Source organism: Neospora caninum, chromosome III (genome assembly GCF_000208865.1).
Source record: "Neospora caninum Liverpool complete genome, chromosome III".
Lineage (NCBI taxonomy): Eukaryota > Apicomplexa > Conoidasida > Eucoccidiorida > Sarcocystidae > Neospora > Neospora caninum.
In genome coordinates this window covers 481350-495285 of record NC_018388.1, presented here as the reverse complement: position 1 = coordinate 495285, position 13936 = coordinate 481350, and the positions used below count along the sequence as shown (strand labels likewise).

At 53.3% G+C, this 13936-nt stretch overlaps 2 protein-coding genes across 2 annotated transcripts; one reads left to right on the top strand and one right to left on the bottom strand.

Annotated features, from left to right (window-relative positions):
* Nucleotides 1-263: 263 nt before the first annotated feature.
* NCLIV_007500 (conserved hypothetical protein) lies at nucleotides 264-6583 on the bottom strand (the record flags this gene model as incomplete). Its single annotated transcript, XM_003880261.1, has 8 exons — nucleotides 264-509; nucleotides 738-1103; nucleotides 1494-1730; nucleotides 2063-2111; nucleotides 2592-2719; nucleotides 3475-3528; nucleotides 4829-4914; nucleotides 5554-6583. 8 exons carry the CDS (start codon nucleotides 6581-6583, stop codon nucleotides 264-266), a joined length of 2196 nt encoding a protein of 731 aa, XP_003880310.1.
* A 1992-nt stretch (nucleotides 6584-8575) lies between these two features.
* Nucleotides 8576-12497, top strand: NCLIV_007490 (putative HIT zinc finger domain-containing protein; the record flags this gene model as incomplete). The annotated part of the gene is made up of 4 exons (XM_003880260.1): nucleotides 8576-9246; nucleotides 9672-10776; nucleotides 11053-11102; nucleotides 11654-12497. 4 exons carry the CDS (start codon nucleotides 8576-8578, stop codon nucleotides 12495-12497), a joined length of 2670 nt encoding a protein of 889 aa, XP_003880309.1.
* Nucleotides 12498-13936: the final 1439 nt, after the last annotated feature.

Here is a 13936-nt window from a genome sequence, read left to right as displayed (position 1 = left end):
TGGACGCTTTCACACGTGCGGATATGTATAAACAAGCACGGATATATGTACATACATGTGAAATGAGGGATGCGTTTTCCACAGGAAAAAAAGGGGGGAGGGTTGAGGCACAAAGGACAGGGGCGTCATGTAGTGAGAGCGCAGGGCAAGAGACATCGGCGAACGCGCACCTGCGAGTATCTCGCGTTTAGATCTCCAGAATCATCGAGTGCATTTGCTACCGTGCAGCACGGCCTGAAGTACCAGGATGGGAATTGTCTTCTCTATGCAACAGAGAAGGAATTGACGACGCACGCAGCAACTTGCGGCTCTCCGTTGTCATCGTGAAACGGCAAGCGCCGCATTTCCACTGTCAGAACGAGACTTCGACTGCGTTCGGGATCGGGATTGAGACTCAAATAACCTTCCAGTTTCTCCACAGGCGCGGTGCGTCGTGCGCCTGTCTCCGTTTGCTCTCCGGCGCAAACTGCCCAGCGCGGAGTTAACGCCACTCCGACTCCACGGGCGTCCTGAAAAAAACCAGAGAACGCCGACGGGTCATCTAATGACGGAAAGACAAAGCAAGAGAAGGGTTCCTTTTTTTCTCTCCTCTTGTCCCACGTTTCTTCTGGGTCTCCTCTTTCCCAGTTTTCTTCGCCCCTTCTGTGCTCTCTGCTCCCCCTGTCCTTTTCGTCTTTATCTGTTCCCCTCCCTCTCTCGATTTTATCTCTTCTTCTCTGCCGCGCCCTGTCGCGTACCCTGAGATGCAGCAGCGTTTGCTTCCAGTGCGTGACCGGACTGAGCGGCGAGGTGGAGAGACAGAAGAAGCCTTCTTTTCCCTCCGGCAGTCTTCCATGCGCGCGATCGCCGGCGCATGCGTCGCCTGCGTGTTTGCCCCGTGTCTCTTTCTCGCCCGGCCGTTCACTACGTCCCGTTCCGTCGCCGACAGCCTGCGAGGCGCCCTCGAAGAACGAAATCGCGTCGCCTTCGCGCGCTCTCTCAAAGAAACAGTCAAAGTAGATCAGCAGACTTGTCAGTGTCGGGCAGGGTGGAGAGGCGTGCGCTGAGGAAGGAGAAACGGGAGACTGGAGCGAGAGGAACGATGGTCGTCGAGTGAAGTCGACCTGAGAAAAAGAGGAGGAAACGAATCGGCGTGCGTTGCGAGCATTTCCTGTCCGAAACTTGGACGACTTCCTTTTGACGTTCAACCGCCATCGCCGCGCACACGAAAGCACGTCTATGAGTGTGGCGCTGACGCTTTCTCGCGGTCTGCTCCTTTTCACCCCTCAGACTTTTTAAAACGAAGAGAACAACACTTAAGGACACCAGTCAAGAAAAAAGAAAGGCGAGAAAAGAGAAGAGAGAAGAGCGAGAGGAAGGAGAGAGACGAAAGACGCCGGCAAACGCAAACTCGGTCACAAAACGGGAAGCCGACACAGAGAGGCCAGCGACGAAAACGTGAGGCACGCTACGTCACAGGGCGTCTGGGCGCTACCGGTTGTCCTCTCGCGTACCGAGAACGGCGCTCTGAGACTCTGGACTTGCTCCGTTGTCGCACTGTACAGATTGATGAGACAGAAAGGAGAAGGCGCCGACAGCAGGCAGTCGCGCGGCAATTCCGCGACTTCTGCGTGCCGAAGAAGAAAAGAATCAGGCAGATGGAGCAGAGAAAAATCTAAGCCGTAGATCGGCTTCTCGAAGGACTGGCCTCGCAGCTGCTGGATCCGCGAGTGACAGTCGGCGCCAAAAACCTGAAAAAAAAACGGAATCCGAAAACCCAGAAGTCGGCGAAACACGAAAACAATCTCTTCCACCTATCCATCATATCTACGTACATAGATAGGCATTTTCAAATGGTTATATATATATATATATGCATCTATATACAACATGCACCTATATCTATGCATATATATGCATATCCAGAGAAGTACAGCTAGGAATGTGATCCTGTGCATATCTGCGTCAATCGTGGTGAGTGGAGTCACGGGGAAACAGAAGGCGCCGCCAGAAAGCAGGGAAGTCGCAGCGTGACAACGCGGCATAAGCGACACATTCCATCGTTCCCTCCCTTCTCGCTTACGCCCATGACTGCTCGACTCGGCACCAACAGGCCGTCCGATTTGAGGTATCTGCATGCAGAGAAAAACCGAGCCACAGGACGGAATGAGGCAGAGCAAATCCGCAAAGAGACGCTGTTTCTCAAGATCTAAAGGAAAACGAAATTACGTCTGGTGTCGAATCTCGCGCTCTGCGTTGTGCTCTTTCCGTCGGCTGTTGCAAGTCAGATCCCAGTTCACCATCTGTTTCTTCCTTGCGGTTGCGTCCCTTCTTCCGTGCCCCCGTTCCCTCGTGTTCATTCCCGTCCTCATCTCCGTCGCTTCCTTTCTCTTCCTGCTTCCAATCTCCCTCGCGTCGTGTATTTCCTCTTGTCACGCATTCACAGTCATCTCCTTCTGTCTCTTCCCCGCTCTCTTTTCTCTTTCTCTCTCTCTCTCGTCTTCCCTCCCTCTGGCGCTTCTTCTTCCCTCTCTTCCTTTCCGTCTTCCTCTTTTCTCTCTCCTTTTCTCTCTCTTCTTCGATCTGGCCATCTCTTTCTCCTTCTCGCCTACTCGTCGCGCGCGTGAAACACCGTGTAAAGCATTGACTCAAAGAGGAGACAGTAGCCCATCCACTCGGAGACGATAACGTCCACCTGCACTTTCCTCGAAGGCGATTTCTGGAATTCCTCGCGAGGGATCTGCGCACGTGTGGGCGCAACATAAATACGCAGGTGCAGTCCACGTGCGCCTACAGGCGCGTCTACATACATCATTACATACAAGTACCTAGGAGTAAATATGTAGGAAATATATATGTATATATGTATATATATATATATATATATGTATATGTATATGTATATGTATGAATATATATATATATATATGTATATGTATATATGTATATGTGTATGTATGAATATATATATATATATATATATGTATATGTGTATGTATGTATATGTGTATGTATGTATATGTGTATAGGCGGATACATCTATATGTATATATATGCGAACGTGCAAGGCGATTGCGGTACGTACAGAAACAACTACGTACACACCTGTTGGTGCTAAGGATTAAGTCGGATACGCTTGAGAATAATAGACTGTGGTAAGTTGCAGAACCATCGAAATTTACTCTGAAAGAAACAACCCTGACATATGCACAAGCACACGCCCGCCCCAACTGACGGCTCGCACCTCTCTCCTCGCCGTCGAACATCGTGAGGCCCATATCCATCCATACTTATATACACATAAATATATATACATATATATATAGGTTAGCAGAGATGTAGATGGACATGCATATTTGTGTACAGATAGGTTTGTATATACGCAGATAGGTAAAGGTAGTTATCGTTCGACACAGGGAGGCCCAAAGGCAGAGAAAGGTCGATTCTCGGTGACGCCGCGAGTTTTCTGCAAGCAGCATCTCCCCGGCATCTCACCGCTTCCACTCTCTGACTGTTTTCGTCTGCCCAGACGAGAACGACGTCCTCGACCTGAACAGGAAAGAAAACAGTCGCGTCTTTCCCACCACATCCGCAGGCGCAGTGTGGCATTGGGAGGCGAAGCTGCCTGCCAGCTTCGTGCTTCCAAAACGCACATAAACTAAGCACACGCCTCGAAGCATACACATCTGCGCATGCACTTACAGACTGACGCAAGAAACTATCACGCCATACGTATATAGAGAGCTATACTTATATATATATATATATATATATATATATATACATAGATAAATATATACATATATACACAAATACCTATACACACGTATAAATACGCGTATACATCAATATATATATATATATACATTTGAAGGTGTGGAGACGAAGACTGGGAGGCTGGGAAGGCGTTTTCAGTCCCCTTTGTTTTAGCGAGGGCGGAGAGAAATGGACGGTTCTAAGGAAAGCGAAGCGACTTGCCTTGGCATTCAAGATTTGGACGGTGTGATCGAAGCGATTTGTCTTCACAATCTTCTCCGCTACACGTGCGATTCCCGTAGCGCCGTCGATTCCAATCACCTAAACAGCACGTCGAGAGGCCCAGAAAGAGACACCCTGATTTCGCTCTTGCTCAGCTTCGCTAAACTCATCCATAGATATATACACAAGGATGCATAGTTATATGCATATATGTGACTACGCGAGTACAGGAGCATGGCGTATCTGTACACGCATGGGTAGACGTGTTTATATGCAAATCTAACCCCGTACGCATACAAAGAGACATATGTATGTCTTTGCGCTTGGAGGAGGAGAAGCATCGCCCTGTATGAAAGAGGGGGCGAGGGTGCAAGAGGACATGAAACGAAGAACAAAATCGTGAACGAACCGCCTCGTTCAGAGATCCTCTTTGTGCGAGCCTTCCTCAGTCCTGTGCCTGTCTAGTTGCCCGCCCCAAAGCTCCACAGAAACTGAGATATATTTATCTGTAAGAATGTCTTTATATATATATATATATATATATGGGCGTACGGCCCAACCAATTCAAGCAAATGAACAGGCCGATACCCATGTGAACACGGCAAATTGCATGCATCTACGCCTTGAACGATCCACGTCTGCATGCATGCGGGCCGATATTTTTTGAATGCAGTTGCAGCAAGGGCGTCCAGCGCGGCGGCCTCTCGCCTTCTTCTGCCTCTCCCCACAGCGAGGCGAGACGGCGGAAACGGAGAGCACACACGGCACTGGCGAAAGGCGTTGAAAAGTTCGAACAGAGAGCGAACTGAGAGAAAACTGGACGGGAAACGTCCAGAAAAAGAGAACGAAAAAGCTGACAGAGAAGACTCACTTTGCGTGCGCCAGCCTGAGCACAGAAAAGACTCAAGATGCCCGTGCCGCAGCCGACGTCAAGGACGATTTTACCCGCAAACAAATCTGAAAAGAGAGGCCGAGAGAGAAAAAATCCAAGACGAGCAGAGACAGAAACAGAGAAACGTTCAGATGCAAAACAAATGCTTGTGGATCGCGCCACATGTCTCACAATCGTAATCTATATACATATATATATATATATATATATATATTTGTATCTAGATGGACAGGCACGGTGACACACCAATGTGCAGATTTTTGTATCTTTTGAAGAAACAAGGAACAGAATGAAGATGCCGAAAAAGAAAAGGGGATCGTGGGGCCACCGAAAGAGATGCAAGCATCAAAACCACAAAACCGCGCATATTCATATTCAATGTCTCTCTGCATTTATATATATATATATATATATATATATATATACGTATACACACAGACATTGTATGTACATTGCCATATATACAGGCGGACATTTGCGTGTATGTGCCTCAATCCACATGCACATATATATCTCCAGGTTTGCATGCGTGTAGATACATTTGTCGGGCGGATGGCGCTGGGAGGCAAGAGCGCAGAGCAGTCCAGGAGCGAAGAGCTGTTGCGGAGGAACTCGAGACGGCGCACAAGAGAAAGCAAGAAGCGTAGGAAGAAGAGTAGAAAGAAAAGGACGAAGCGGAGAAGGAAACCACGGTCTTCGCTTACCTCCGTTCTGGAGAATGAAGTCACGATACGCTTCGGTTCTCGCGGCATCACTGATCATTTCGCGGTGTATAGACAGCTCGGCATACCCGGCAAAGTACTGTCGGTCTTCTTCAGATGCGTATTCTTGGCGTGTTTCTTCTTTCTCCGCCCTTTTTTCGCTGTTCGCCGTCTGGGCGTCCCGAGCGCCTTCCCCAGCGAGTCCAGCGATTCCGTTCTTCTCCTTTTTCGCGAGGTTCGCTCCACTCTCTTCCTCAGAGTTGTCGGAGTCGCATCCCTCCCAGAGGAGGCGATCCTCCACCCAGCTGGGCCGGAGGAACTGTTCTTCTCTCCAGCACGGGGCGTCGGCGCGGAGAGCGAGGAAGGCCCGAGAGACTGCCTCGAAGTGTGTCGCGTTCTCTTCCTGGGCATCGGCCAAGGCGTCGCCTCTGGTCTCCCCTCTGGCCGCTTCCGAAAAGGCCTGCAGTCTCTCGTGTGGGGAAGGGCCGAGTCTCCGCAGGTAGTTGATCAGCGCGATGCGGTAGTAGGCATCCAGAGGCGGCAGCTCCACACGAGAGCCGAGCGTCGAAAAAGACGTGGAAGGATGTGAGATTTGGGGAGGGGACGACACGCTTCGGTGTGGATGCCACTGGCCTCGCGGATCTTCCAGGTTCAGAGCGTGGCGCTCTCGCATGTGGGTGAGAGTGCGCCGGAGATCATGGGACGCGAAGGAGCAGAACAGGCAGAAACAAGGCGGCAGAAGTCGCTCGCTTCCTTCGTCCTCTTCGTCCTCTTCGTCATCGTCTTCTTGTGGGTCATTTTCTTCTGACTCTACCGACTCCTCGCCTTCGGAGTCTGTCTCCTCGCGCGCTCTCTCTTGTCCGTCCAAAAGGCCGAGGCTCTCAAAGTATTTCCGTCGCGCGAGGAAAGCTTCTGGCGAGGCGAACAGACGCGCAGAGTCTGACGCCTCCACCGAGGCCGCGCCCTGCGTCTCCCGCTCCGTGTTCGCGTTCTCCGCGACGCCCCGACAGGGCGGAGAAGATGTGTCAGGCATTGTGTTGCGGGAGAGACAAAAGGAAGAAAAAAAGAGACAGAAAGAAAGAGAGGAAAAAGGGACGAGGTTGGCCGGAACGCCAAGGGCCACGAAGCAGCGAAACTGGCGAGGCGAGAGAATGAGGAACTCCGGCTGGAGCGGAAGTCGCAGAAACAGCGAGAGCCGGCGTGTGTTTCGGGAGACAGCGGGGCAGAGTGGAACGCAGAGAGACAAAGCCCAGGAAAGAGGAAACGGAAAACCAAGAGACGCATAAAAGAGAGACAATCAGAGAGAGCGTGATGATGGATTCAGATCCTGAAGCAGAAAGTAGGGCGGAGAGAGGCCAGAAAAGGAAGAGACAGAGAAAAAAGGAAGACACGGAGGCACGGAGACACCGCGGAGATAGGGCCAGTGGGGCCGAGGCGGCCTGAGAAAGACAGGAGTGCGGTCAGCTGCGCCGAGGAGACTCCCTGAAGACCTCGGAGAACTCCACGAGCTGAGAGAGGCGCCCTACGACGCAGCGCGGACGATCCTGGGGTGGGCTCCACGTGTCGGCACGGCCTTTCTTCCTTGCTCTTCAGCGGGAAGGCGAACGGCACTCGCGGGAGGACTGCCTGGAAGGGGACCGCGGAAACCGACAAAGACGCAGAAAGGCAGAAAACCCGAACAGCGCTCTCGCGCGAGAGCGGTGTTCTGGCGGGAAGAGAAACAGCGGAAGGCCGATCTCGACTCGCGCGGCGGCAAGAACGCATAGAGACCAGACACACCAACGTGGCCTCGCCGCGACTTCAAAACACGCGAAAAAACGAAGTCAATCGGAGGGCCTAAGGCAGGAGACAGCCAGATGCAGAGGCGAAGCTTGCTTCTCTCGCTTTTTTCCTGAGGGAAAAACGCGACGTTCGACAGTGAGTGTAGTCACACGCGCTGTGCGCGCGAAATCCCAGCGCGTCGATGCGCATGCATGCATGAGCGCCAGGCTCGACAGCTCGGGTGTACGTACACGGGAAGATCTGGGGGAAGAGGACGCCAAAATCCCTCCTGTTTTCGCCAAGCGCCTCGCGAAGAGCGCTTCGCGTTCCACCACGAAATTAGGGCAAAAACGCCTTCGGATGTTCCTCGTTCCTGCCCCCGTTTGTGCGCCCTGCGCGCGCGCCGACGCTCCGCGCGGCAGCCTCAAGCGACTCGGGCCCCCGCCCGCGCATTGATAAATCCGAACAAGAATGTTTCGGTCTCTCTTGGTCGCGCTGTCTGTTCTTTTTTACTCGGAGTCGCCAGTTGCTTTCTTTGCTTTCCAGCACGGTGTCTCCCTCCAGCTGTGGGCGATGACCACCCGCGTAACCCCTGCGCGATATTCAAGCGCAGAGTGTCCCCGTGTTCCGCCTGCGAGTCTTTTCTTCGCGTAGATATCTATAAATAATCAGTCTACACATACATTTATATGTTTATGTTTATGGCCGAATCTGTGCCTGAAAGCCAATGCACACTCTTCAGCTTTCTCTTTTTGCGCGGCCGTCTTCGTTTCTTGCTCTCGGCTCCTCGCTGTCCTTGGGCGCGACGGCGCTTGGTCCTCTCCAGGTGGGACCGGCATCGAGGAGAGAGAAAGGCTGCGGAAAGAACCCGAAGCCGAAGAAGAAAACCGACGTAGAGGAAGAACGCAAAACAAGCTCTGTTTTTTGCGCTCTGTCTTGCAGAAGGACGAGTGGAGGCGAAGCTGAAGAAATGAAAGCGAGGACACACAGAAGAGAAAGAACAAGAGCAACACGGGGGCGTCTTTCCTTGTGAAGGCAGAGACTCTCGGGCCTCGGCCACCGACTCTGGTGCTCATCCTCCGTCTTCGTCGACTTTCTCGTCTACTTCCCGCCTATCTTCTTCTGCTTTTTCGCCATCACATCCGCCGTCGTCTCCCTTATCTTTTCTGCTTCCTTTGCTTTACTATCTCCTCTCCCTCTCTTTCTCCTTCCTTCTCTCCCTCTTTTTCCCCGCTTTTTTCCTGCATTTTTTCCCGTTTCAGCGATGGGGGACGGCGAGAACCCCCAGGCCGGGCGGACTCCCTCTCTCGCCGCGGGCGAGTCGCCCGCCGCGTCGGGTGTCTACACGGGTCCGCCGGAAAGACGCTGCGTCGTCTGTCAAGTGAAGGAAGGCATCTACCGTTGCGCAAGGTGCCTGCGACGCACCTGTTCCCTCGGCTGCTACAAAGCACACGAGAAACGCCCTCGCGAGCATCGAGACGTCTTCCACTCTTCCTCTCCCTCCTCCCCCGCTCCCCCTCCCCCTCCACCGGCCGCTTCTCCAGCCTCGCCTTCTGCGAGACCAGAAGGGGACAACAGCGCCGGAGGTTCCAGTGCGCCTCAAGCAGAACCCGCGACGGCGAGTGTGGAGAGGCTGAACGTCGGCGCAGCTGCGACGCAGAGCTCCACTGCTCCGACTGGCGAGTCGGACCTCCGAGCGTCTCCGCCTTCCGGTGCTCACGCCGCACCTTCGTCTCTGTCTGCGTCTTCTCTCGCGTCCTCGGGAGGCTGCCCACTGGTGCGGTCGAGGGTCGACTTTGTCGCCTTGAGGGATTTCGACGAAAACTTTCTCCTCCGCGACTTCCGGCTCGTCGAAGAGGCCGCTCGAGTGGTTGAGGCTGCCGCGAGACACTGGAGATGCGAGGCCGAAGAGTGTGCGCAGCGGAACCGAAAACGGTGAGAAAACGCGGGGGAAAACGCGCGCGCGTGGCTAGCCGGCGACAGCGCGAAACCCTCCGAGAACCAGAGCCGCATGCACCCGAACGACCAAGGCGACTCAAAATCCAGGTGGTGTCTGCTCCTGGCTTCCTTCCGGGCTCCTTCGGGTTTTCACTGGCGGTTCATGTTGTGTGTGCGTGTGGGTCTCCTCTTTGACCTCGGTCTTTCTCTCGTCTCTTCTTCGCTCGTTTTGCGATCGATTTTTTTATGTCTCTGTGTGGTCCAAGTGTCTCCCTCTTGGGCGTTCGCCGGTGTGCGTTTTGTTTCCTCTTGGGCGTTTGCGGAACCTCCCAAAGAAACTGCACCACGCCGCCCGTCTCGCACCCCGCATCCTCCTCGCGCTTCGCTTCTCTGTTTTTACGCGTTTCTTTCCCTTTTTTCAGGCGCAGCGTTCATCCGCAGCATCTTCGCGCACTGTGTGTGTCGCGGGGCATTCGCTTCCTGTTTTGCCCACCCAACTTCTCGAGACGCAAGAGCAACACCACGCGCGTCGTCCAGCGACAAAGAGCGAAGCCGACGCCTCCGTTGGCGCCGGAGGCGCGCGAAGCGAAACTCGGCGAGGCCCAGAAGGCGGATCAGGCCAGCGCGCAGGCGCCGAAAGCCGAGACCGAAACTGCACTTCTCGCGCAGCAGGAAGCAACGAACCTGTCAGAGCACGTCAGCGAAGAGCGAGAGACCCACGCGGCAACGCGAGGTGGCGTGGACAAGACAGGAGAGGAAGGAGCGGTGGGAGAGGAAGGAGGGGCGAGAGAGCAAGGAGGGGCGAGAGAGGAAGAGGGCGACGAACATGAGATGCGCGAGGCGAGAGGCACCCTGGGAGACGGCAGCGATCGAGAAGGCGACGCCGCAGCGAAGCGGGCGCCTGTGTCTGTGGCGAGTGACTCGGCATCCGAGACGCTGGCGAAACCGGCGAATTCTTCGCATGCAAAGAAGGACGAGAACAGCGCGATCGAATGGCGGGTTGTGTTTCACTTCCGGGAGCTGGCGATACACCGCGTGCTGCCTGCTGTCCACGAAGACTTGCCGATTTACCAAGTCCTCGCTCAGCTTCTCGACATGGAGAGAACGCGCGAGGCGCCTGGCGAGCGGAAGGGCGAACTAGCAAAAGAGACAGAGGGCGAAGACGGAGACCCCAACGAGGCGCCATCAACCGCAGGAGAGAAAAGGAAGAAACGTGAAAGTACGCAGGAGGCCGTGAATCAGGGGAAGAAACGACGAACAGACACAGGATTCCAAGACGAGACAGAGATGACGAAAGCGTCGTCGTCTCTTGCGAGCCATCTAGCCAGGCAAGAAGAGCTTCTTTTGCTTCTCCCCTGTGTTGGCTCTTCGTGCTTGCGATCCTCTTCCTCTTCGCCGATGTCTTGTGCTTCTTCGTCGCCTCCCTCGTCTCCTTCCTCTTCTTCCCGATCGTTGATCATTCCAGCTCGGAAATGCGACAGAGGCTGGAGTCTGCGGGAGGCCTTGACGGGCACCGTCGTCGTTGAGGTACGATCGGAAAGGAAAAACGCGGCGAAGCCGCCGTTGCAGCACGGGGTGTCTGGACACTAATCTTGTGCGCGTTTTGTCCGTGTATGGACGTGCACAGCATTTGCATGTATTTTGCGTTTTTGTCCAAGTGTCGACCTTGACAGCGCCCGGACAGGGACAAGAAAAAGCCAAGAGAACGCAGGAAACCACGAGTCAGAAGGGCCGGAGAGGGCGCGGGACACAACTCAACACGGTTCACTTCCTGCTCTGTGTTTGTCCTCTTTTTCTCTCCAGTTTCCGGAGTTTTTCGTCGCTCTTCCAGAAGAGCTGGCCAGCTTTCACTGGTGAGAGAAACGAAGCGTCGGAGCCGCGACCCGACAACATTTTGTAGGCTCGACAAAAGGCGAAACGCACCACACAGAGGGCATGCACGCATTTCTATGTATATTGCTGTATTTCTTTATGGATATGTGTGTATACGTTTGTTTGCGCATCGTTTCAGATGTATTTATGTATACTTATTGCGAACGCGAGAGAGCAAGGCGGAAGGACAGCTGGTGTACAGCCGGTGTCGCGGGAGATACAAGGATATCTCCTGGTGTCTCCACCGCTTCAGACATAGATATATATAAGGAAAGCTGCGCATTTCAATTTGTAACGTGTGGAGGGAGATCTACACTTGCATGCACATGTAACGGTGCTTGTTGACTCGGTCACAGTTTGCGAAACGTGCGCGTTTCTCTTGTCTGGCGAGAGTCTCCTTCGTTTCGGCTGTCTGAAGCCTGAACATAGCCCGTGCACAGTTTCCTCTTTTGTCGTTGGACAGGATTGTGTTGCTTTCTACTCGTTCCGCATGCACTTTTTTCCCTCCTCGTTCTGCACCTGTCTCCTGCAGCGTACAGAAGGCTGCGGCGCCGCCCCCTCCTCTCTTCTCGCCAGAGTCACCGCGATCCAGCGGCGGCAGTGTGGGTCTGGCTGTCTCTCACAGTCCGTCGGAGGCTGCCTCTCCGTTTGGTTCTGCTGTCGACGAGTTCGCGCCAAACGCAGCGGGAGGCGTTGCCGGAGGACATCCGGGGGCCAATGAAGAGGCAGAGGAGGAAGAGGAGGAAGAGGAGGAAGAGGAAGACAGCGAAGAGGACGAAGAGGTGGTATCCCACCTCCAGTCCCTTTTCCCAGCTTCCTTCAGCACAATCTTCACAGAAAACACGCCTGTGCCTCGTCTCTCGGACCCCTCTGCCGTCCCTTCCGTCTCTTCCCATTCACCTTTCGACCGAACGAACAGAGACGGATCTCGCGTCTCCAGCAGCTACGGAGGAAGACGAGGCCGCAGAGACCGAGGCAGCAGAGCCACGGGGAACCGTGGGCATCACCCGGGACAGAAACGTCGGGGATCTTGTGGCTCTTCAAACTCGCCATCGTCGTTCTCTTCAGTGGCCACTTTCTCCTGTCACCCTGCTAGTGACAGCCCGCCATATCCCGGTGCGCACCCGCCTCCTCCGGGCGTGCATGCAGCCTTTTCCGGTGTACATACACCTGGGCCAAAGGGCGGTGCAGCCGCGTCGGCAAGCGGGCAAGCATGTTTTCGGGGAGAGCAACCGGGGAGAGTTTCTGTGCGACAGGAGGGCAAGCATTTCTCGCCTCAAGCAAACCCCGCTTCGCGGGGCCAGCACAGAGGCGGTGGGCGAGGGAAACAAGGAAGAGGATCCTGGAGAGGAGGACGCGGCTTCAGAAGAGGATGAGGCGATAACCAGCGATAAAGCAGCGCTGTGCTCATGCCCATCTATATGCATGCGTAAACACGTATTCTGAATCGTCTCGGGTTTCTGCCGTCGTCGTCGAAACGCAATCAGAAGAGATAACAGAAGCAGAAGGAACTGGCGCATACAAGTAGTTATATGTGCATACGTTACGTCGCTTCTCTTCTCCTGAAAGGTCGCTCTGCAAACAGGCGGGGACTGAGTACTCGTATGAAGGTGCCACGCACTTTCTCTTCTCGTCCGTCTCTGTTAAATTTCGTTTGAAGGCAAGGGGAGAGAAGGTGAACGGGATGAGCGTCAACCGGGATGTGTCTCGCTTCGGTCCAGCAGCTGCTTTCCATTTCCCTGCGAGGCTCAAGAAGACCGACTCGAGTCGCCTTCCCGAATGCCTCACCAACAGGGTTGGTTGTCACATCCGATTGCACCGGCGAACACAGCGTGGAATTGGGCAGTACCACCGAGGGTGTGTGTACAGCCCAGCGGCAGGGTGTTCCTGTGCAGAGCAGGCCGGCCCTTTCCTCCGGCGTTGGTTTTCCTCAACGAGTCGCACCTCGTGCACCCTGTTTGTGCGCGTTTTTGTGGCTGCGGATTTGCCAACCACTCTTTTTCTCTCCGGCAAACTCCCTGAATCCGCCTAAAAAACACTCAGAAGAGAGGTCACACCTCTTCCCGTTCCCCTCCCACGAACTGTGGTGTTGTCGGTAGTTTGGCGATTTTCTGCGGGCGTGAGAGTCTGCTTTCCCCCTCGTCCATCCGCATCTCCAGCCCAAACCGGTGTACCACGTTTGATTAACCGAAAAATACTCTCCCCTGTATGTGTGCCGCGTGTCGGTGCGGACGAGGTAGCAAGGTCAAATCAAAGCCGAATGCTATATACATAGTTATATATATAACTATATATATATATATATATAACTGTATATATAACTATATATATATATATATATAACTATATATATATATAACTATATATATATATATATAACTATATATATATATATATATATATAACTATATATATAACTATTTATATATATATATATATATAACTCTATATATATAACTATATATAGCTATATGTATATATAACTATCTAGCTACAGATATAAATATGTATATAGAGAAACGACAGAGAAACGAGCGCGTGGTCTTCCTGGGACGGGTGCAGAGCCTTCAATGTCTGTGATTCCACCGCCGCGATGCTGTTGATCTTACGCGGGTAGATGAACAAGAAGCGACGGCGACAACATCGGAATCGAAAGGGGAAGAAAACGAGACACAACGGGTACTGTTGTGTTCCTTGGAGCAAGCATTTAATAAGCCCGATTCCGGTATACCATTCTAACTTGAATGTGAGATGCGCCATCGACGGGAAGTCTATGCGAGAGTCTATCCTTCAGATTTCGTAAGCTGACATACGA